Consider the following 26,244-nt stretch of genomic DNA (forward strand, 5'->3'; position numbering starts at 1 on the left):
TTAGAAATGAATTTAAAAGAAAAAGCAAGTAATAAAAAGGGAATGAGAATGCTGCTGCCGAACGAACCGCCTCATTTCAGCACAATCACATAAGACAGGAACATATCTAGGAACATTCACCATATGTGGATCAGATAAACCATGCACTGACTCTGGGGAGTCAGGGGGGAGGAACGACAGGCGCCCCACACACCCTCAAATTTAGCATTTCCTGTTTTTATACACCACCTTAGAGAATGGGATAATAGAATTTACCAGCTTCTTCCATTTGCCGAGCTTCCACATGTGATGCAAGTGTCCTATCCCTCCGTATACTGAAGACATCGTCAGGCGGTGAGCTGACCCCAGATTTTTTCATAGATTTTCTATGTCTTTCTTTTGCAATACGTAAAAGAGTGCCCGACTCAATCCACATACAACAAAACCCCAGAAGGTGCCCGGATAACTCGGAATATATCAACAACTTTAGGGGAAAACCACTAAAGGGGTACCCTAAACTAAGAACCCTCCCTATAAAATGTAACTTTTATTGGTCACTATTATAATATCAAAAGAAATCAAAAACCAAATGAAATGTTCACCACTAGGTGTCAGAACCACACCACTGTTATAATTACAGCTCCAGTTTAGCTGCGTATCAGTGTGCTGGAAATATGATAAGCTCAGAAGGAATGTGCGCTTATTCTGTATGGCCGTTCAGGAGCTCTCTATATATTTAGTAATCAGAAGCTAAATGCAAGCGCTGCAATTAAAACTCCCATGTATCCAGTTCAATGACGTTTCGTCGGCTCCCCAGCTTTATCTAAGGACTGATGGCTAATGGCCTGACTCAATCCCACACCTTCAACATTGAGAAGATTCTCTAATACCATGTGACAAAAGGAGAGGAGGACTCCCATACCCTCGACAACATATCTTATATGAACTTTCCTGTATACGAATACAGGGAGAGAAGCCACGTGAGCGCTAGAGATAAACCTGCACGAGAGATAAACTCTTCAGAGAGTTGGATATTCAGCTCCTCTTCTCATATAAGATGCATTTTGGTTACTATTAGGAGCAGAAGAAATCAGATAAGAATAAAGCTTAGATAGTATTATTATTTAGGAAATAAATACAATCTCTCTAACCAATTTCAGGGACGTATGTTAGTATAACGCTTAAAACATTGGAGAATAAAGATAAATTTACTTATAAAACCCCAGAAAGCCTGAGATTCCTCTATGGCCAAAGTCTTAGTAGAAGAATATAAATCTCGTAACGTAAAAGAATGTAAACGTTCCCACAAAGGGGAATAGGGAAAATGTGTTTAGTAATAACCATAGGGAGTAAAGAAAGTGGGGTTAGGGAAGAAGGGAAATCAGAATCAGTCGTAGAGCAGTCTCGTAATACCGACAAAGTTATATATAAAAGAGGAAAGAACTAGAGAGGCCAAGGAGGAGTGCGGGGGCCACAAAATGGGCCCTATAGAAGGAGGGACTGAGGAGAATTCCATATCCACATGAGGAGGAATATGAAGGGGAGGATGAGAAAAAGAAGAGCGAACGAGCTCTAATAATCCAGACGAAGGAAAAGCTTTATAATAAGTGTGTAAATCCGGAAACACAAAACCACCGTCTAATGTCTTCAGGGTGAGCGTCTATACGGGACACGTGGTCTCTTCTGAATCATAACAAAATTACTAAATAACCATCGGATAGAAGAAAAATAACAATTCCGTACAATGATAGGGACGGACTGTAAAAATATTATTGGTAAATATAAGATTTAAGAACCTTTTTCCTTCCAATCCACGACATATATGGGAATTTACGAGCGTGTAACTGGGTCTTCAATCCGTGTAATAATGGCGCAAAGTGTGAAGTAAAGAGATCTTGTACCAGATGTGATCAGATCTCTAGGTATTTTATACCCCGGGGAGGACAAAGAAAAGGAAAAGAATTACACCGATGTTTACTGAACCCGGGGGACGCTGGGATATTGACGACGTCTCATATAGAAAAATGGATTTTATGATCTGAGACCGAAAATAGACGTCAAGACGGGAAACGCTGGTCTAGGGTTTGTGATAAATAAAAGTATCTGCAACGTCTTATGTTCAGAAGAGACGATCTTCACGGGAGACGCGCGAATCCTGTCTGATGCCTTGAATTAAAGTCTCTATAATCATAATGAGAAGGGGGCGGGGACATCACTGACGCGTTACAGTCCCTATATACAACGTCAGGGACAATATTACATTTATTATAAGTCAAAAAAAAAAAGGGAACACTTACACAACACAATGTAACTCCAAGTCACTGACATTTCTGTGAGATCCCACTGTCCACTCAGGAAGCAACACTGATTGACAATCAATTTCACATGCTGTTGTGCAAATGGAACAGACAACAGGTGGAAATTATAGGCAATTAGCACCCCCAATAAAGGAGTGGTTCTGCAGGTGGTGACCACAGACCACTTCTCAGTTCATATGCTTCCTGGCTGATGTTTTGGTCACTTTTGAATGCTGGAAGTGCTTTCTCTATAGTGGTAGCATAAGACGGCGACTACAACCCACACTAGTGGCTCAGGTATTGCAGCTCATCCAGGATGGCACATCAATGCGAACTGTAGCAAGAAGTTTGTTGTGTCTGTCAGCGTAGTGTCCAGAGCATGGAGGCGCTACCAGGAGACAGGCCAGTACATCAGGAGATGTGGAGGAGGACGTAGGAGGGCAACAACCCAGAAGCATGGCCGCTACCTCCGCCTTTGTGCAAGGAGGAGCACTGCCAGAGCCCTGCAAAAAGACCTCCAGCAGGCCACAAGTATGCAAGACTCAATCGGTCAGAAACAGATACATAAGGGTGGTATGAGGGCCTGACGTCCACAGGTGGGGGTTGTGCTTACAGCCCAACACCTTGCAGGATGTTTGGCATTTGCCAGAGAACAAGATTGGCAAATTCACCACTGGTGCCCTGTGCTCTTCACAGATGAAAGCAGGTCCACACTGAGCACATGTGACAGACGTGGAGAATGTTCTGCTGCCTGCAACATCCTCCAGCATGACCGGTTTGGCAGTGGGTCAGTAATGGTGTGGGGTGGCATTTCTTTGGGGGGCCGCACAGCCCTCCATGTGCTTGCCAGAGGTAGCCTGACTGCCATTAAGTACCGAGATGAGATCCTCAGACCCCTTGTGAGACCATATGTTGGTGCGGTTGGCCCTGGGTTCCTCCTAATACAAAACAATGCTAGACCTCATGTGGCTGGAGTGTGTCAGCAGTATCTACAAGAGGAAGGCATTGATGCTATGGACTGGCCGCCCGTTCCCCTGAATCCGATTGAGCAGTTGTGGGACGTCTCGCTCCATCCACCACAGACTGTTCAGGAGTTGGCGGATGCTTTAGTCCAGGTCTGGGAGGACATCCCTCAGGAGACCATCCCCCACCTCATCAGGATCATGCCCAGGTGTTGTAGGGAGGTCATACGGGCACGTGGAGGCCACACACACTACTGAGCCTCATTGGGACTTGTATTAAGGACGTTACATAAAGTTGGATAATCCTGTAGTGGGGTTTTCCACTGTGATTTTGAGTGTGACTCCATATCCAGACCTCCATGGGTTGCTACATTTGATTTCCATTGATAATTTTTGTGTGATTTTGTTGTCAGCGCATTCAACTATGTAAAGACGAAAGTATTTCATAAGATTAGTTCATTCATTCAGATCTAGGATGTGTTATCTTAGTGTTCACTTAATTTTTTTGAGCAGTGTATAATATAGAGAACTTCCTAAAAAATTATATCAAGTTTGGAGATGAAGCATATATTGTATAAATATATATAAGTATGCATTATTGTCAACTATCCTATGTACATGGTTAATATATAGATGTGTTATTTGCATAATTTTTTGCTCTGCTTCATGTTCTCCCCTGTGTTAGAACATGAAAAAGGCTTCTCTCCTGTGTGAGTTTTTCGATGTACAACAAGGTCTGATTTGCGAGTAAAACATTTGCCACATTCTGAACATAAAAATGGCTTATCCCCTGTGTGAGTTATTTGATGTTTAACAAGAATTGATTTCTGAGCAAAACATTTCCCACATTCTGCGCAAGAAAATGGCTTCTCTCCTGAGTGAGTTTTTCTATGTACAACAAGGTCTGATTTCTGAGCAAAACATTTCCCACATTCTGAACATGAAAATGGCTTTTCTCCTGTGTGAGTTCTTTGATGTAAAACAAGGTCTGATTTCTGAGTAAAACATTTCACACATTCTGAACATGGAAATGGCTTCTCCCCTGTGTGAATTCTTTGATGTTTAATAAGATCTGATTTCTGAGCAAAACATTTCCCACATTCTGAACATGAAAATGGCTTCTCTCCTGTGTGAGTTCTTTGATGTAAAACAAGGTCTGATTTCTGAGTAAAACATTTCACACATTCTGAACATGGAAATGGCTTCTCCCCTGTGTGAGTTCTTTGATGTTTAACAAGATCTGATTTCTGAGCAAAACATTTCCCACACTCTGAACATGAAAATGGCTTCTCTCCTGTGTGAGTTCTTTGATGTACAACAAGACCTGATTTATAATTAAAACATTTCCCACATTCTGAACATGAAAATGGCTTCTCTCCTGTGTGAGTTCTTTCATGTACAACAAGACATGATTTAAAAGCAAAACATTTTCCACATTCTGAACATGAAAATGGCTTCTCTCCTGTGTGATTTCTTTGATGTACAACAAGGTCTAATTTATAAGTAAAACATTTCCCACATTCTGAACATGAAAATGGCTTCTCTCCTGTGTGAGTTCTTTGATGTACAACAAGGTATGATTTCTGAGTAAAACATTTCCCACATTCTGAACATGGAAATGGCTTCTCTCCTGTGTGAGTTCTTTGATGTCGAACAAGGCCTTGTTTCCCAGTAAAACATTTCTCACATTGTGGACATGAAAACGGCTTCTCTCCTTTGTAGCTTCTCTTATGTCTCACAAGATTTGATTTCTTGGTAAAACACTTTCCACATTCTGAACATGAATATGGCCTTTCCTTTGCACAATCTTTCTGATGTCCAACACCCCTTCTGTGACTTTTATTTTGCTGAACATCCTGTGATGACTGAGAAGACAGGACCTGTATATAAGGATGAGATGACAGATCTTGGCTGTGAAGGGCTGAGGGTGTATCTGGGATAATGGAATGTTCTTCATATGTATCTTGTGTGATATCATCATCTGCTTTATAATCTGAAGATATAAGATTCTCCTCTGATCTCCTGGTACAAGAATCTGCAGAGAATAACACACATTTTATTTTTGAGTATTAACCTTAACAACCCAGGACATTTTTACATTTCTAAGCAATAGTACTTTGTAAAGATTTACTGCAAAACTGAAGAAAGATAGTTGCTCTGATAGCGGAGCAGCCATACAACAGTGGTGTCAAACTGTGGCCCTCCAGATGTTGCAAAACTTCAACTCCCAGCATGCCTGGACACCAAAGGTCCTCTAGAGGATGCACAATGTCCCCAAAGGTAAATCAAGGCTTCCCTCTGAAGTTTTGCAACATCTGGAGGGCCACAGGTTGACACCCCTGCCTTACAAGGAGCAGGGACACCAGTCTTTGACAATCATGTGGACACAGCCTCAGGGAAAATCACTGCTATGGGGCCCGGTCAGGGACCAAATGACCGTGCCCCCCAATCCTCCTGACCCCGCAGGTTATAATGGAGCAGTCATCCAAACCACCCCCTTTATAATCCTCCTGCCAGCCAGAGAATTCAGACAAAGGATAGGGGATACGTTATAGATCACGGGGGTCCGACCCTTGGGAGTCCCAGCGATCTCCTGAATGGGGCCCTGACAGTCTGCTTGAAGGGGGCGGACCAACCCCTGCATGGAGCGGCGGACGACACTCCCCCTCCATGTATCCCATAGAGATATATGGAGGGGGTGTGTCGGCCACGGCATCCTGTGGGGGTCAGAACGGCCGCTCCCTGCAGACTGCCAGGGCCCCGTTCAGGAGATCGCGGGGGTCCGATCTATAACCTATCCCCTACCCTGTCTAGGCAGACAGTATCACATTTTTGTCTTTTGTCTATTAATGTGTATAGAAAGACTTATATCCTAATAAAAGTTAGAGAAATTTTCCTGGAACCAAGTTAAAAGAGGAACCTTTATTTTGAATGATTTTCGCTTACGGCTCGCCAGCCGCACCTATACCTCCATTTGGACCCACACAAGTGACCCGAACCGGAACATTTCTGTATCAGAGGGAAAGAATAAAGGGCTTTAAAGGGGTACTCTACTGCTAGACATCTTATTCCTTATCCAAAGGATGGGGGATAAGATGTCTGATCGCGGGGGTCCGGCTGCTGGGGCCCCCAGGATCTCCCGCAGCACAGGGCGTTCTAAAATAAACTCCAGTGACGTCACAACCACGCCCCATCGTGATGTCGCGTCCCCTCCATTCATGTGTATCCCCTCCATTCATGTGTAATCTGACACGCCCCCTCCAATAGACACGAATAGAGGGGGCATGAAAATGACATCACAAGGGGCCGTGGCTGTGACATTATGATCACGGCCTCTGGCTCCGAGCGTTCTGAACAAAAAGTTAAAAACACCGAAGCACCCTTTTAACCCCTTAATGACCAAGCCCATTTTCACCTCAAGGACCAGGCCAATTTTATTTTTGCATGTTCGTTTTTTGCTCCTCGCCTTCTAAAATCCATAACTCCTTTATATTTCCATCTGCAGACCCACATAAGGGCTTGTTTTATGCGTGACCAATTGCACTTTGTAATGAAACCTCAAATTTTACCATAAAATGTACGGCGAACCCCCCCCAAAAAATTTTTAGGGAGGAAATTTAAATGAAAACCAAAATTTTGCACATTTTGGAAGGTTTTGTTTTCACGCTGTACACTTTACGGTAAAAATTATAGGTGTTCTTTATTCTGTGGGTCAATACGATTAAAATGATACCCATGGGTAGATACTTTTATATTTTTGTACCGCTTAAAAAAAGTCAAAAACTTTTTGTACAAAATCAGTAATCTAAAATCGCCCTATTTTGACCACCTATAACTTTTTCATTTTTCCGTATATAGGGCGATATAAGGGCTCATTTTTTGGGCCGTCATCTGTACTTTTTTTAGATACCACATTTGTATATTAAAACTTTTAGATCATTTTTTATTATTTTTTTAAATAAAATGTGACAAAAAAGCAGGATTTGTGGACTTTTTAAATCTTTTACATTTACGCCATTCACTGTACGGGATCATTAACATTATATTTTGATAGTTCGAACATTTACACACACGGCGATACCAAATATGTTTATTAAAAAAAGTTTTATGCTTTTTGGGGGTAAAATAGGAAAAACGGACAATTTTCATTTTTATTGGGGTAGGCGATTTTTCCCTTTTTTTTTACTTTTTATTTTTACATTTTTTAACTTTTTTTTTTTTTACACCTTTTATGTCCCCATAGGAGACTATCTATAGCAATCATTTGATTGCTAATACTGTGCAGTGCTATATATAGGACACAGCACTGCTCAGTATTATCGGTGATCCTCTGCTTGATCGCAGACCAGAGCAGAAGACCCCGGGAGACAGCCGGAGCTAGGTAAGGGGACCTCCGGCTGTCATGCTGGATGATCGGATCCCCGCGGCAGCGCTGCGGGCAATCCGATCATCCAATCAGTATTGATCACGGCATCTGAGGGGTTAATGGCGGACATCTGCGCGATCGCCTAGTCACAGAATCCTCTGGGGATAAATGTTTGATCACGCGGGGTCCCGTTTGTGTATCCCCGGCTCTCCCATACAGATTCATGGAGAGACATGTCGGGCACCACTTGGTGCGGCGGTCGACAGTAATCCCTGCACGGAGCGGAGGTCACCTGTGCCTGGAGAGATCTGGGGTGCTGGGCAGGAGATCACGGGAGTCTAGGCAGTCGGACCCCTCACGATCAGACACTTATCCCCTCTCCTCAGGATTCTTTGGAAGGTACCAGCGCCATCTTGTGTAGCGGTTCGGACATAAGTTTGCAGCTTCTTTGTCGATGACTGACCCCTGGTAGGACCCATAGTTGGGGTAACTGAACTAAGGCTTTTCGGGGTCTTTGGGGCAGAAGAAAGTGTCCAGGACAATTAAAGACATGGGATCTATGCAGAGTTACTGCAACGAGTCCGCTCAGCGTACAAAAGGGAAGAGAACGACTCCAGGAAGACGTCACCTGTCAGTCACTGCTGGTATCTACTGCTATATGGTCTCTATATGGAGGAATATTAGTCTGTATATAATGTGTTTCATAAACAGTATGGCGGTATTATTCAGTCACTATGTAGTGGTGATGGTATCAAGTCAACTGCTATAGAGTCAATATAGAGGGGGAGGGGGATAGTATTTGCCCTGAAGTCCCAAAGATTCTAGTTACACCAATACTTCCCGAAAATATTATTGCAGCCGGTGACTGAATAGAATCTATGAACCTTCTCTGTATTTAGTGGTTACTACTCACCTGGGCGGTTACCTGTAGGTATGTCCTCCTTATACTGCTCATCACCACTCACATCTGTGTCTTCTTCTACTTTTACTATTATGTGTGTAGTATTAATATAGATTAGATCTTTCCCTGTAGGAATGTCCTCCTTATACTGCTAATCACTGCTCAAATCTGTCTCTTCTTCTTCCTCATTTATATCTGTAGTATTAATATAGATCAGATCTTACCCTGTAGGAATGTCCTCCTTATACTGTTCATCATTGCTCACATCTGGCTCAAAGTGAGAATGTTGAGCTCTTATTGTTTGGATAGAATTATTTCAAATTCAGTGGAAAAAAAATAGCAATTAGCTTTTTTTTCCACAAATTCTTTATTTGTGGGACATCATTTTGGTCGCTTTTGAAATGGAGGAAATGCGCCCCACATCATGCTGTTTGTCCCGGGCTGGGCAGTACCCCTACTTAGGCCATATCTGGTTGACTGACAGCCTGGTAGGGCCAAGAAGGAGAGGAGCCCCCTTTGGCCATCAGGACATCAATATATGAATTATAGACCCCACTCCATGTCTGCAAAGGATCGGAGCTGTCAGAACAATACCGCACCCCCACAAGTGTATTGTCTGGACCAGGGAGCTCTCTGATTGGTCCTTGGTCTTCTAGCAGTGACGCGCGGCTGTCTGTGATAGTCTGTTATAGTTCCTGATGGATATATCCACCATGTTGTGGGAATAATCATCCGCTCATGGTGAATATATCCATCACTGGGCGTTTGGGTGATCGTCCCCATTCATACGGCATTTCTGCAGTATCGGTGTCCGCTGTCATGTCAGAAAAGGGATCCAATGTATACTGGACCCGTCTCATTCAGAAATGACTGGAGCTGCTACAGTATATGTCAGCATCATTATTATTGACGTGATGCTGACGGATACCTGTAACATAACGCTGAAACGCAGTATGAACGGGACGCAGTGTAGGGTCACATAGAGCGCAGAGTATTTCACACCGCGGATGCCCCCGGCAGTCACAAGGGCGAGATCACTGCTGCGGCTGGGTAGCTCAGTGTGTCTGCTCATGACTGCCGGCGGGAAATCCAACGCTATGAGTGGACACGCAAAGATACCCAGCCGCAGCAGGGAGCTCACTATTGTGACTGCTGCTGGGCATCCGCAGCATGTGATATGGGATGTGCGCCGTGTAATCCTACACATTATGCATTTTTATTTTTCATTTATTTAATAAATGTATTTTTTATTTTCTTTACATTTTTTTTTACACGGTTCCGGCAATGCAGCAGGCCCCTGCCTGCCGGGGATTACACACAGCACCCTGCGGTCGTGCTGCGGGGTGCTGCAGGGAAGACAGAGGGAGCTCCCTCCATCAAAACACTTACAGCCCGCGATCACTTCTGATCGCGGCTGTAAGGGTTAAACTGCTGGGACCAAAGTTTACTTAGGTCCCGGCAATGCGGCAGGGTCCTGGCTGTGTGTTACAGCCGAGTCCCTGCCGTGATCTTGTGGGTACACTGGACATTACCCACAAGAACCATGGACGTGTATATTCGTCCAGGTGCTGGAACGTGCATCCCCCTGGACATGTATACTCGTCCATGGTCGTTATGGTGTTAACGGAAAACTCTAGTACTTGAGTACTTATCCCCTAGCCACAGAATCCTGTGGGGATAAATGTCTGATTGTGAGGGGTCCGACCACTGAGACCCCCGCGATCTCCTGCCTGGCATCCCGTTTGTATATCTCCGCTTCTCCCATAGAGATTTATAGAGAGGTATGTCGGGCACCTCTTCATGCAGTGGTTGACAGTAATCCCTGCACGGAGCGGAGGTCACTTGTGCCCAGAGGAGCTGGGAGGCCCCAGCCTGACATATGTTTTGGGGGAGGGGGATGGTATTCCAAAATTTGGCCTGTAGTCCCAGAGATTCTAGTTACACCAATACTTCCCCCAAAATATTATTCTAGCCAGTGACTGAATAGAATCTGTGACCCTTCTCTGTATTTAGTGATCACTACTTACCTGGGTGGTTACCTGTAGAAATGTCCTTAAACTGCTCATCACCGCTCACATCTGTCTCTTCTGCTTTTACTATTATGTCTGGAGCATTATTATAGATCAGATCTTTTTCTGTAGAAATGTCCTCCTTATACTGCTCATCAATGCTCACATCTGTCTCTTCTTCCTTTATGTCTGTAGCATTATTATTGATCAGATCTTCTTCTTCTTCTTTTATGTATGTAGCATTATTATAGATCACATCTTTCCCTGTAGGAATGTCCTCCTTATACTGCTCATCACTACGTACATCTGTCTCTTGTTCTTCTTCCTTTATGTCTGTAGCATTAATATAGATCAGATCTTTCTCAGTAGGAATGTTCTCCTTATACTGCTCATCACCGCTCACATCTGTCTCTTGTTCTTCCTTTATGTCTGTAGTATTAATATAGATCAGATCTTTTCCTGTAGAAATGACTTCCTTATACTGGTCATCACCGCTCACATATGTCTCTTCTACTTCCTTTATGTCTGTAGCATTAATATAAAAGAGATCTTTCCCTGTAGGAATGTCCTCCTTATACTGCTCATCACCGCTCACATCTGTCTCTTCTTCCTTTATGTCTGTAGCATTAATATAGATGAGATCTTTCCCTGTAGTAATGTCCTTCATATTCTGTTCATCAAGAGGACAGGGACACCTTTCTGGTGCTGTTCTCTTACTGGATCTGACTGTAGGGAACACATACAGAGACTGAATTCATTCTTTACATACAAATAATGAGAGGACGTGTGTATATAGTCATGTCTATTACCTGGTGATGTGAGGGGCTGCTGATCCTCCATCATGACCTGATCCTTGTACTGATCCTTGTGTCCTTCTACATACTCCCACTCCTCCATGGAGAAATAGACCGCCACGTCCTGACACCTTATAGGAACCTGTATTGTGAATAAACATTTAATTCTATACAATTCCAGGATGTTATATGGAGACATTTGAGGGGATATTCCTGCACATGATTTATCTTCTTGCTCTCGGATGATGAGGTGAATACTTGTCGGGGCAGATCCTCTATATTATGGTCACATGTCCCGAACTGACCACAAGTCTCATGACCCAGCTGTCAGTTCAGGTCATTATACCCAAAGCGCCCGTCCCATGGAGTGTAAGGAGTTAAGTGATATTTCATAGTATCACTGCTCCCCTCCCCCGGGACTATATAGATGGCTGCTTACTGTCTGGCCCCTAAGGATAGAATTGGCAGTGCTGTGCACCACTTAACCCTAGCTAGACTGGTTGTTCTTATCCCAGCAAGTAGAAGGGACAATAAGCAGCTATCTGTATAGTGTGTGGCCCCAAAAAAGGTAAGTGGCAATGCATCACCATCATTTAACTCCTTCATGGCTGACTGGGCAGGAGGTATATAATGTATAGCCATGGGCCCAGCTCCGAAGCAGGAGATGCATCAAATCTGGCATATCTTCTGCTCTTGTGCAGTAAACCCCTTTCAGAGCAGGGACTCCTGTCATTAAAGTGATAAGATTTGGAGGGGAGGGAGGCCGCTGCCAGTCTATGACGCACAGTCAGGAGTTCAGCACGATTCATAGCCCCTAGGTCCTACCTGCTATCAGCATCTGGGACTCATTGCTAATGCCGGACATCACCAATGCCAAAAATCTATTTCCGGTAGCTCAGTGTAGCTGATAAGGACACCCACAGTGAAATAGCGGGGTCCCGGTCAGCTGAGAGAACGGGTGGAGGTCCCTAACCTCACTCCACGCTGTCTGAACGACGCTCCAATCCTGCAGGCAGCCTCAGCATCACAGCATTGATCAGTGTATGTAATCTATAGATTCCATGTAATAGTCTATTACAGGGACTAAAAAACTGGGAATAAGGTAAAAAGAACATTAACTTAATGTGAATAAGCCCCTCCCCTAATAAACGATTGAATCTTCCCCATTTACCAATTTTTTTAAATAAAATTATGTAAACAAAAAATAAATCTAAACATATGTGTAACCGCACGGTCAATGGCGTAAACGTAAAAAAATACAACTTCATGGGCCAAAAGAAATGTCTTAAAAAGCGATCAAAGAGTCTCATCAAAATTAGTTGAAATTACAGATCACAGCGCAAAAAATGACTTTCATACATCCCGTATACGGAATAATAAGAGAGTTATAGGGGACAAGGTAGGACAATCTGATACAGACTCATTATTGTACAAAAAGTTCGAATTTTTTTATATTTTAAAAGTATTAAAATAAAACCTATATAAATCATTTATCATTGTAATCGTTTGGACCTACAGAATAAAGAGAATTATTACCGTAATGTGCACTGCGTCCAAACAGAAGACCCAGATTTCACCCCACAAATAAAATTTTTTGACCCTTGTTGTAGATTTTGCAGTAAAATGAGTGATGTCATTACAAGGTACAAACCGGTGGTGAAAAAAACAACAACAAGAACAAGAAGCCTCATATGGGTTTGTAAAGAGGAAATTACAATCATTATGTCTATTAGAAGGCGAGAAGGAAAACATTAAAAAGAGAAATCACTGTGTCCTTAAGGGGTTAAAACGCAAAACTGCTGGGTTCTGAAGGGGTTAATAGTACAAAAAAAACATCTAACAGCAACATGTGACCACACACATACCTCCACCTGCAGACTGTACAGGAGCCGTGTACTTACAGGACCTGCGATTATGTCACAGTCATGTGATCAATCGGGACTCTGCTGTCACATGACCATTCTCACAGGTCCTTAACTCACCATCCCGTCTATCCTGCACGGCTGACCTACGCCCACTCCTGTCACATGATCCTCCCCACAGGTCCTTCAGCCGCAGTCACATCTTTACTGCTATGCTTTACCCCCAAATGTACTGGTCACATGATTGTGACATCATCACAGGTCCTACACCTCCAGCATGTAGCAGATACAGAGCAGGTCCTGGTGGGGCAGTCACTGCTGTTGTGTGTGGAGATCTCTCAGAGCAGCAGCCCCTGATCATGTGACTCCTCCTCCTCCATGTGACTGATCACATGACGGTGACATCATCGCAGGTCCTGTAAGCACACGGCTCCTCTACAGATACAGGTAGGTGTGTGCGGTCACCATCAGATCAGGATTATTGGGGATGTTATTAACCCTTAAGGACACGATGTATATTTACATTCTGTGCCCCATATGGGACTTTGAGGTGAGCTCAGGAGCTATAAGCAGCCAGGACTCACCACTAATGACGCTCATCGCCATTAATCCTTTAGTTTCCATGATCAAAGTCGGTTGCAGGATCTAAAATGAGTAGAATGCAGTTGTTGGGGGGCGGAGTCTAGATCAGCTGAGATGACGGCCGGAGGGCCCCTTACCGTGCTCTGTGCTCAGATCAGTGCTCTAAGTATACAGACACCTCCACAGCCTGTATAAGCCGAGCACCGATAACACTGATCACTATGGCAGAGCGTTATTCAGGGTTTGTAATAGAAGCCCCTCCCCTAATAAGTTTATATCCCATTTTTGTAATAAAATAATGTAGGTGGGCGTGGCTTAGACATGGCGCTGTGCGGTTGTTTCTCTAGGGAGCGCCGTGCCAACCAGCGGTTGTTTGCCTGATTTCCTGCCTATACTGCCCCCCAGGGGATGTCTGGATGGTGAAGGTATCAGGTCACTTACCCGCCCATCCTGTCACCTGATCAGTCTCTTTTCTCCGGGTATCAGCCACTTCTTCCATACAGGACTATGTAAGCATCAGGTTTTTTAAGTTTCTCCCGCGCCCCTATTATTACTTAAGACAGTGTTTCCAAACCAGCGTGCCTCCAGCTGTTGTAACACTACAACTCCCAGCATGCCCTGACAGACAAATGCTGTAACAGCCGGAGGCACCCTGCTTGGGAAACACTGACTCCGGTGGTGGCCCAGACCCTGCGTGTGTAACGGTATATGATGCTCGGCCTCTGCTGCAGGTAATAGCAGGTTCTTCCGGGGGGACATATCACAATTCACATAAAATCCTGATGTAATTGTGATGTATATTGTGCCCCCTAGTGGACACATTTCAGTATTCTTCATTGGACAATGTCATATTGAATCCCTCTATTCTTCTCCCTGCTCTGATGAAGACGTTCTGAATACACCGCAGCCTCAGAGATTAGGAGAAATGGATTCACAACGTCTTCAGCAGAGCAGGGAGAGCGACCTCAGAAGACCTGGAGGACCAGAGCGCCACCACTGGACGGGAGAGGGGAGTGCGCTCTAGTCTCTTATTTTACAGCCCTCGGACAATGGATTTTGTTTTATAGAGAAATCTGAAAACTCCTATAATGTCTCCTCAGATGTTTCCCCAGATTATCTCCAGGAAATGGATTTTATTTCTCCATAGAATCTGGTGCGGTTTATCATCGTCTCCTCTTCTTCCCTTCAGGTTTCTCCAATCCAGGATCCTCTGCTGATATCTTCTATATAAGAGAATTCTCCTGGATGACCCATCAACCATGGAGAGAGACAGGAACAAGATGGCCGACGGGATCATAAACCTCACCCTACAGATACTCTTCCGGCTTACTGGAGAGGTGAGGGATTCTGGGAGTGATGTCACATGACCTCATTCTTATCTATATAATAAATGGATATGACTGGAGAGGTGAGGGATTCTGGGAGTGATGTCACATGACCTCATTCTTATCTATGTAATAACAGATGGATATGACTGGAGAGGTGAGGGATTCTGGGAGTGATGTCACATGACCTCATTCTTATCTATGTAATAACAGATGGATATGACTGGGGAGGTGAGGGATTCTGGGAGTGATGTCACATGACCTCATTCTTATCTATGTAATAACAGATGGATATGACTGGGGAGGTGAGGGATTCTGGGAGTGATGTCACATGACCTCATTCTTATCTATGTAATAACAGATGGATATGACTGGAGAGGTGAGGGATTCTGGGAGTGATGTCACATGACCTCATTCTTATCTATGGAATAACAGATGGATATGTCTGGAGAGGTGAGGGATTCTGGGAGTGATGTCACATGACCTCATTCTTATCTATGGAATAACCGATGGCTATGACTGGAGAGGTGAGGGATTCTGGGAGTGATGTCACAGGACCTCATTCTTATCTATGGAATAACAGATGGATATGACTGGAGAGGTGAGGGATTCTGGGAGTGATATCACATGACCTCATTCTTATCTATGTAATAACAGATGGATATGACTGGAGAGGTGAGGGATTCTGGGAGTGATGTCACATAACCTCATTCTTATCTATGTAATAACAGATGGATATGACTGGAGAGGTGAGGGATTCTGGGAGTGATGTCACATGACCTCATTCTTATCTATGTAATAACAGATGGATATGACTGGAGAGGTGAGGGATTCTGGGAGTGATGTCACATGACCTCATTCTTATCTATGTAATAACAGATGGATATGACTGGAGAGGTGAGGGATTCTGGGAGTGATGTCACATGACCTCATTCTTATCTATGGAATAACCGATGGTTATGACTGGAGAGGTGAGGGATTCTGGGAGTGATGTCACATGACCTCATTCTTATCTATGTAATAACAGATGGATATGACTGGAGAGGTGAGGGATTCTGGGAGTGATGTCACGTGACCTCATTCTTATCTATGGAATAACAGATGGATATGACTGGAGAGGTGAGGGATGTATGTAGTGATATAATGTGTCTCTCCATACACAGGATTACACAGTAGTGAAGAAGTCCTCTAGTGGGCGCTGTTGGGCCCCTGTATATGAAGGATGGGGAAGAACCCTGAGCCCAATCCCGGGGCCCCCACCTCACTCCCTGATACATGAGGAAATGGATGAACAGAAGATCCTAGAACTCATCAACAAGACGATGGAGCTGCTGACTGGAGAGGTGACCCTGCTGGGACATTATACAGTAATGGAGGGGTCTGGTGATGACTGGAGAGGTGACACTGCTGGGACATTATACAGTAATGGAGGGGTCTGGTGATGACTGGAGAGGTGACACTGCTGGGACATTATACAGTAATGGAAGGGTCTGGTGATGACTGGAGAGGTGACACTGCTGGGACATTATACAGTAATGGAGGGGTCTGGTGATGACTGGAGAGGTGACACTGCTGGGACATTATACAGTAATGGAGGGGTCTGGTGATGACTGGAGAGGTGACACTGCTGGGAATGCTGGGACATTATACAGTAATGGAGGGGTCTGGTGATGACTGGAGAGGTGACACTGCTGGGACATTATACAGTAATGGAGGGGTCTGGTGATGACTGGAGAGGTGACACTGCTGGGAATGCTGGGACATTATACAGTAATGGAGGGGTCTGGTGATGACTGGAGAGGTGACACTGCTGGGACATTATACAGTAATGGAGGGGTCTGGGGATGACTGGAGAGGTGACACTGCTGGAAATGCTGGGACATTATACAGTAATGGAGGGGTCTGGTGATGACTGGAGAGGTGACACTGCTGGGACATTATACAGTAATGGAAGGGTCTGGTGATAACTGGAGAGGTGACACTGCTGGGACATTATACAGTAATGGAGGGGTCTGGTGATGACTGGAGAGGTGACACTGCTAGGACATTATACAGTAATGGAGGGGTCTGGTGATGACTGGAGAGGTGACACTGCTGGGACATTATACAGTAATGGAGGGGTCTGGTGATGACTGGAGAGGTGACACTGCTGGGACATTATACAGTAATGGAGGGGTCTGGTGATGACTGGAGAGGTGACACTGCTGGGACATTATACAGTAATGGAAGGGTCTGGTGATGACTGGAGAGGTGACACTGCTGGGACATTATACAGTAATGGAGGGGTCTGGTGATGACTGGAGAGGTGACACTGCTGGGACATTATACAGTAATGGAGGGGTCTGGTGATGACTGGAGAGTTGACCCTGCTGGGACATTATACAGTAATGGAGGGGTCTGGTGATGACTGGAGAGGTGACACTGCTGGGACATTATACAGTAATGGAGGGGTCTGGTGATGACTGGAGAGGTGACACTGCTGGAACATTATACAGTAATGGAGGGGTCTGGTGATGACTGGAGAGGTGACACTGCTGGGACATTATACAGTAATGGAGGGGTCTGGTGATGACTGGAGAGGTAACACTGCTGGTACTTTATACAGTAATGGAGGGGTCTGGTGATGACTGGAGAGGTGACACTGCTGGGACATTATACAGTAATGGAGGGGTCTGGTGATGACTGGAGAGGTGACCCTGCTGGGACATTATACAGTAATGGAGGGGTCTGGTGATGACTGGAGAGGTGACACTGCTGGGACATTATACAGTAATGGAGGGGTCTGGTGATGACTGGAGAGGTGACCCTGCTGGGACATTATACAGTAATGGGGGGGGTCCGGTGATGACTGGAGAGGTGACACTGCTGGGACATTATACAGTAATGGAGGGGTCTGGTGATAACTGGAGAGGTGACACTGCTGGGACATTATACAGTAATGGAGGGGTCTGGTGATGACTGGAGAGGTGACACTGCTGGAAATGCTGGGACATTATGCAGTAATGGAGGGGTCTGGTGATGACTGGAGAGGTGACACTGCTGGGACATTATACAGTAATGGAGGGGTCTGGTGATGACTGGAGAGGTGACACTGCTGGGACATTATACAATAATGGAGGGGTCTGGTGATGACTGGAGAGGTGACACTGCTGGGACATTATACAGTAATGGAGGGGTCTGGTGATGACTGGAGAGGTGACACTGCTGGGAATGCTGGGACATTATACAGTAATGGAGGGGTCTGGTGATGACTGGAGAGGTGACATTGCTGGGAATGCTGGGACATTATACAGTAATGGAGGGGTCTGGTGATGACTGGAGAGGTGACACTGCTGGGACATTATACAGTAATGGAGGGGTCTGGTGATGACTGGAGAGGTGACCCTGCTGGGACATTATACAGTAATGGAGGGGTCTGGTGATGACTGGAGAGGTGACTGCTAGGAATGCTGGGACATTATACAGTAATGGAGGGGTCTGGTGATTACTGGAGAGGTGACACTGCTGGGACATTATACAGTAATGGAGGGGTCTGGTGATGACTGGAGAGGTGACACTGCTGGGACATTATACAGTAATGGAGGGGTCTGGTGATTACTAGAGAGGTGACACTGCTGGGACATTATACAGTAATGGAGGGGTCTGGTGATGACTGGAGAGGTGACACTGCTGGGAATGCTGGGACATTATACAGTAACACCACTGGAGGGGTCAGGGTGATGACTATATCATTATGTGTCAGGTTCCTATAAGGTGTCAGGACGTGGCGGTCTATTTCTCCATGGAGGAGTGGGAGTATGTAGAAGGACACAAGGATCAGTACAAGGATCAGGTCATGATGGAGGATCAGCAGCCCCTCACATCACCAGGTAATAGACATGACTATATACACACGTCCTCTCATTATTTGTATGTAAAGAATGAATTCAGTCTCTGTATGTGTTCCCTACAGTCAGAGCCAATCGGAGAACAGCACCAGAGAGGTGTCCCCGTCCTCTTCTTCCACAGGATGATCAGGTAGATGGAGATATTCCCTATGATCTGTAGAAGGGCTGTGAAGCTCTTGTGGTCAGTCCCCTCACCCTCCATGACTCCTCATCTCCTGCTCATCTATAACATCCATCGTGACTTCTCCTACTGTCTGATGACTTTTACAATATTTCTTTCACATCCTATGAATCAGGGAGAAGATCCAAACAATATTAATGCTCCAGAGACAGATGTGAGCGGTGATGAGCAGTATAAGGAGGACATTCGTACAGAGAAAGATCTGATCTATTTTAATGCTACAGACATAAATGAAGAAGAAGAGACAGATGTGAGCAGTGATGAGAAGTAGAAGAAGGACATTCTTACAGGGAAAGATCTGATCTATATTAACGTAACAGACATAAAGGAAGAAGAAACAGATGTGAGCAGTGATGAGCAGTATAAGGAGGACATTTCTACAGGGAAAGATCTGATCTATATTAATGCTACAGACATAAAAGAAGAAGAAGTGACAGATGTGAGCGGTGATGAGCAGTATAAGGAGGACATTCCTTCAGGTAACCGCCCAGGTGAGTAGTAACCACTAAATGCAGAGAACAGTCACACATTCTTCTTGGTCACTGGCTGCAGTTATTCTTGGGTGTAACTAGAGTTTTTTTTGGGGGGGGCTCCAAGGCAAATCTTAGACCACAGGCCCTTCTGTGTGCCCTTACTATAGATTCTTCACCTTTTATGCCCCCACACTATTACTGTGCCCCACAGACTGTTCTGCATCTTCTGTTCACCCCACACTGTGTATATACCCACTTTGTTCCAGTGGAAGAATAAATACCTCTCCCCATCATTCCCCCAGAGCGGCTGTGTCCTCCGGCAGATGTCACCTGGTGTTGGCTGCTTTATGATCTGATCATGTGGCCTGTACCTGGCAGACATTACTAGCTGCTCCAGAACACTGTCTGCTGTATACAAGTGGTGCGGAAATCATGGGGCAGAGAGACAAAGAAGCGGAGACAGTTGAAGCGGTGCTCCCCCGAGGAGCTGAGACATATACCCCGGACCCCCAGAGGAGCCCCCCCCCCCCTGCAGCCATGATCATTACACCCCTGGATGGAAACATTGCTGCTCAGTAGAGACTGGGAGGAAGAGACCTAGATACCGGACGATCAGTCATAGACCCTATGGGAAGGACAGTTCAGCTAAAGCCATGTCAGCAAAGTGAATGTACAGGATATGAAGCTTGAAAATAAGAACAAGTCTTAGCAGTTTAGGCTTCTGGTCGGTAGAGTCTAGTCATGTGATCAGGTTGGTCTCATTAGGTGAACTGCAGTGATCAGACTCCACCTCTCTCTCTGCAAAGTCAGAAGAATCATGGGAAATGTAGGCAGGATGAGAAAACCATTGATGTTCTGTGGCTTAAAGGGGTACTCCGAAGGGGGAAAAAAAAGTTAAAATCAACTGATGCCAGAAAGTTATACAGATCTGTAAATTATTTTAATTTAAAAATCTTATCAGCTGTTGTATGATTCAGAGGAAGTTGTGTAGTTCTTTCTGTCTGACCACAGTGCTCTCTGCTGACACCTCTGTCCATGTCAGGAACTGTCCAGAGCAGGAGAGGTTTGCTATGGGGATTTGTTCCTACTCTAGACAGTTCCTGACCCGGACAGAAGTGTCAGCAGAGATAAGTATTGAAGGGTTAAATATACACTGCAGGGAGCTAAGTGGAGCTGATCGGGATCATCACGGGGAAATCGCGATGTCCCGATCAGCTGAGAGGATGGTGGGAGGGCCCTTAACTGCCTCCTCCCCATCCGATCGGTTCTCCAATGCTCCAGTCTTCCATGTCAGGCTGGAGTAATGGAGTACTGATAACACTGATCAATGCTATGCTGCAGTATTGTTCAGTGTATGTAATAGGGGTGTGAATCGCCAAGAATTTGGCGATTCGATTCGAATCGCGATACCAGTGTGGCGATTCGATATATCCCGATATATCGCGATACCGTCTAGGTGACGATACATCGCGATATATCCCGATATATCGCCCACCTGGGAGCATTCATAGATCCCAATAGACGCCGCTGTCAGCTTTGACAGCGGCGATCTAGTACTCCGGTGCTCACTTTTCTCATGTTATCCCGTCCGGGCTGCAAAATAAAATAAAACGCACTTTCTCTTACCTGCCAACGAGCCCGCGGAGCTCCGGTACAGTCCGGTACAGGTGTTGGGTCACCGGGCTGTATTCTTCTTACTTCCTGTTAGCCCGGCACGTCACATGGAGCTTCAGCCTATCACCAGCGGAGGCGGGACATCGCTGCGGCCAGTGATAGGCTGAAGCTCCATGTGACGTGCCGGACTAACAGGAAGTAAGAAGAATACAGCCCGGGGACCGAACACCTGTACCGGAGCTCCGGGGGCTCGTTGGCAGGTAAGAGAAAGTGCGTTTTATTTTGCAGCCTGGATAGGATAAAATGAGAAAAGTGCGCACCGGATACTCCTTTAATAGCCAGCCGCGGCGATTGCCGCATGCTGGCTATTAGCGGCGGCCCCCGGCTACTGAAATCAGCCGGGGGTCGCATAGTACGGAGTGGGCACGAGTCGGAGCCCGCTCCATAGCAGTGTCAGATCCGGCCTGCCCGGCTCCACAAATGTGGAACTTTTATCTCCTGATGTCCGGGACAGGACATGCTGTTCCAGGCGTCCGCAGATAAAAATTCCACATCCCTAAAAGAATCGATTCAAAAATATTTTGAATCGATTCTGTATCGGCAAATGAAAAAATCGCGATTATCGCGAGAATCGATTTTTTCTTACATCCCTAGTATGTAATCAAGGATTGTATGTAATAGTCCCCTATGATTTAACCCCTTCCCTGATAAAAGTTTGAATCACCCCCTTTTCCCATGTAAAAAAAAATACAAAAAATAAACATATGTGGTTTTGTCACATGTGTAAAAGTCCGAACTATAAAAATTTTACGTTATTTAAACCGCACGGTCAAAATACCAAAGTCCAGAATTGCGTATATTTGGTCACTTTGTACACCCTAAAAAAATGTATAAAAAGTGATCAAAAAGTCCCATTAAAAAAAATGGTACTGATAAAAACTTCAGATCACAGTGTAAAAAATGACCCCCACACATCCCTGTATACGGAAAAATAATAAAGTTATAGGGGTCTGAAGAAGACAATTTTTTTAACCCCTTCCCGCAGAAAGACTTATATAAACGTCAGGTTATGCAGCTAGTTCGCGCATCCAACTGTTTATAAAAGTCATTCAGTTAACCTGGCGATGCGCGGCATCGCAAGGGTTAACAGGCAAAAGTCCCGCTGATACCGGCGGGAGACAACTTCTGCAATCCCCCCCAGAACCATCTGTGAATGGTCCTGGTCAGCGATCACTGTGATTGGTTCCTGTGGGGGGGTGAAAGTTATCCCTTATGAAAAGGTAAAGTTGGAGTCTATTCCAGCATGTTATTGTAAAAAATTTAATTTTTACACTAACTTGCTGGTGTTGCCCCATACTTTTCATTTTCACAAAAGGTAAAAGGAAAAAAAGACCCCCAAAATATGTAATGCAATTTCTCCTGAGTATGGAAATACCCCATATGTGGGCGTAAAATGCTCTGCGGGCGCACAACAAGGCTCAGGAGTGAGAGCACCATGTACATTTGAGGTGATTTGCACAGGGGTGGCTGATTTTACAGCAGTTCTGACATAAACGCAAAAAAACAACAACAAATTTGACCCCATTTTGGAAACGACACCACTCAAGGAACGTAACAAGGGGTATAGTGAGGCTTAAAGGGGTATTCCAGGCCAAAACTTATTTTTATATATCAACTGGCTCCGGAAAGTTAAACGGATTTGTAAATTACTTCTATTTAAAAATCTTAATCCTTCCAATAGTTATTAGCTTCTGAAGTTGAGTTGTTGTTTTCTGTCTAACTGCTCTTTGATGACTCACGTCCCGGGAGCTGTGCAGTTCCTATGGGGATATTCTCCCATCATGCACAGCTCCTGGGACGTGACATCATCATTGAGCAGTTAGACAGAAAACTTCAGAAGCTAATAACTATTGGAAGGATTAAGATTTTTTTTTAATAGAAGTAATTTACAAATCTGTTTACCTTTCTGGAGCGAGTTGATATATATAAAAAAAAGGTTTTGCCTGGAATACCCCTTTAACAACCCACAGGTGTTTGAAGAATTTTCGTTAAAGTTGGACGTGAAAATGAATTGTTTTCACTAAAGTGCTGGTGTTGTCCCAAATTTTTCATTTTCTCAAGGGGTAAGGAAATGCCCCATATGTGGATATAAAGTGCTCTGCAGGCAAACTACAATGCTCAAATAGAAGGAGCACCATTGGGATTTTGGAGAGAGAATTTGGCTGGAATTGAAGGCCACATGTGTTTACAAAGCCGCCATGGTGCCATAACAATGCCCCCCCCCCACATGTGACCCTATTTTGGAAACTACACCCTTTAAGGAATGTAACAAGGGGTACAGTGAGCATTTACACCCCACAGGTGTCTGACAGATTTTTGGAACAGTGGTCCGTGAAAATGAAAAATTTGGTTTAGAATTTTATCATTTTGAATAATGGGCCAGTTTTTAGTTAGTATTTTTCTGATATTAGATGCCTCAATATTGAAATTCGTGACAAAGTTATATCTAAAGGGGTTGTGAGGCTGTTTGGAACTGGATTTTTTGGAAATAGATGTAACCAAATCAGATTGTTTTTTTATCTTAGGCATATGTGAAGGTGAAAGATAAAAAACAATCTGATTTGGTTACATCTATTTCCAAAAAATCCAGTTCCAATCAGCCTCACAACCCCTTTAGATATAACTTTGTTACGAATTTCAATATTGAGGCATCTAATATCAGAAAAATACTAACTAAAAACTGGCCCATTATTCAAAATGATAAAATTCTAAACCAAATAATTCCCCCAGTTCCTAATGTCACCTACAGACGTTCCAAAAATCTCAGCAATTTATTAGCCCCCAGTAGATTTTCCGATCATCTTACACCACAGAATATCTGTTCCTTTAAACCATATTGTTTCCCTTGTAAAAAAAGTCGCTGCCTTTGTTGCGAATGGATCATCCAAGCTGATACTTTTTCTTCCTTTTTCACACAACAAACATTTAAAATAAAAGATTCACTAAATTGCGACACCACTTTTGCTATCTATCTATTAACCTGTGGTTGCGACCGCCAATACATTGGCCGCACCACACAAACGGTGCGCTCCAGGATGAACAAGCACAGATGGAACATAAAACATGGTTTTTTGTTGCATAGTTTGTCCCGACATTTCACTCTTCATCATCAAAAAAATACAGAAACTTTGAAATTAATTATTCTAGAAACTATCCCCATTCATTTACCTAACAGAATACAAAGATTAAACAATCGTGAATCCTTCTGGATTCACAAACTACATACTTTGCACCCTCAAGGTTTTAATGAATGTATCGATACAGTCAAATAATTTGATAAATTAGGGTTTAAAAATTTTCCATTTTTTCCTATGGATGAATCTCCAAAATATTATACCTTGATTAAAAAAAATTTCTTCGTTCCTTCTGTGCTGTTCACCCTGGAGCGCCCCACTGTGTATTTATTATTCCTTATGTTTTATTATCCAAATTCAGTTTTTGTTCTTCCCTTCCTTTTTGCATATAGAAACCTCTGTATTTTTTATTTAATTATTTAATGTTTGTAAATTTGGATCTCTTTACGAATATTCACACCCTGCGTTTTCGCCGGGTGCTATATTCAATACCGCACTAGCTACTCTAGTTCATCTTTTTCAGTTTTCTCCAAGTAGTGTTCATACATCCCCTTCTGGTCAGTTGCGATTTTGTTTACTGCACTGTTTATTTTTTATTTAATAAGACAGCGATATATAATTAAAAATTTTTTATCCTTTGAATTAATATACATAACACCTTATAGGTCCATATCTCTTTATATCATATACATTTTTTGAAATAATATCCTACTTACGTTGTTGAATGCCGCACCGGTGACTAAGCGATGTGATTCCTTGAGTCGCTTGTGGTGTTATATTCACACCACATGCGATAATTATATTATATTTTATATATATATATATGTTTATAAAATTGCATTGTGCTTTTATATTGTTGTTTTATTATTATTTTTGTGACTTTTGTTTGCCTATTTATATTTATTTATATCTATCTACATATTTTTCATACATTGTCACATTTATATGTGGATATGTAATTCTATGTAACAACTCTTTTAAAAAGTACTCTAATGATTAATCCCTGGAGGTATATATATCTGTTACCAGCCTTCCCTTGCCATGCCTGATGAAGCTGCGCATGCGCAGCGAAACGCGTTGCATCTAATAAATCCATTGATTTTACTTGGCTGCCTGATGGTTCCTCTCTGCGCCAGACAAACTCCTGACTCCCTGGTCATTCGGTTTTGATTTTACTTATACCGTATGGACATACAGAATAAAGAGAAGGTGTCATTGTTACCGAAAAGTGCTGCGTAGAAACGGAAGCCCCCAAATGTTACATAATAGTGGGGTTTTTCAGTTTTTGCCTCACAAATAATAATTTTTTTTTTGTTTCACCGTAGATTTTGTGGTGAAATGATTGATGTCATTACAAAGTAAAATTGGTGGCAAAAAACAACAACAACCTCATATGGGTCTGTAGGTAGAAAACTGAAAGCGTTCAGATTTTTAGAAGGTGAGGAGGAAGAAACAAAAGTAAAAAAAAACCTTAAGTCCTTAAGGGGTTAAAGCATTTTTTTTTATTAAAACATAAGGAAAACTCTACAAGTTGGATGATGATACTGACCTGATGGATAAGTATAACGTCAGTTGTGACATCACGTTATATGGTAGGTGATGAAAAAATCCCAAATTTGCAGAATTGCATTTTATTTCAATTGAATTTTATCACACAATTTTTTTATGTTTCACAGTAAAATTGGTCCCACAAAAAACAAACTCTCATGTGACTCTAGATGGAAAAGTGTAAATAAGGTTAATACTCAATGATATAATCTGTGTTATTCTCTGCAGATTCTTGTAGCAGGAGATCAGAGGAGAATCTTATATCTTCAGATTATAAAGCAGATGATGATATCACACAAGATACATATGAAGAACATTCCATTATCCCAG

General features: G+C 43.6%; 1 protein-coding gene across 1 annotated transcript in view; it reads right to left on the bottom strand.

Moving 5' to 3' along the window:
• Positions 1-3,841: 3,841 nt before the first annotated feature.
• The window catches only part of LOC130298295 (uncharacterized), a gene marked incomplete at its 5' end in the record, with an annotated part of 34,212 nt that continues 11,809 nt past the window's right edge, over positions 3,842-26,244 (bottom strand). Inside the window, 2 exon segments of the mRNA XM_056551226.1 lie at positions 3,842-5,273; positions 10,533-10,739. Coding sequence (XP_056407201.1) covers positions 3,877-5,273; positions 10,533-10,739 — 1,604 coding nt within the window.

This window comes from Hyla sarda (genome assembly GCF_029499605.1).
Source record: "Hyla sarda isolate aHylSar1 chromosome 1 unlocalized genomic scaffold, aHylSar1.hap1 SUPER_1_unloc_8, whole genome shotgun sequence".
NCBI classification, from domain to species: domain Eukaryota; kingdom Metazoa; phylum Chordata; class Amphibia; order Anura; family Hylidae; genus Hyla; species Hyla sarda.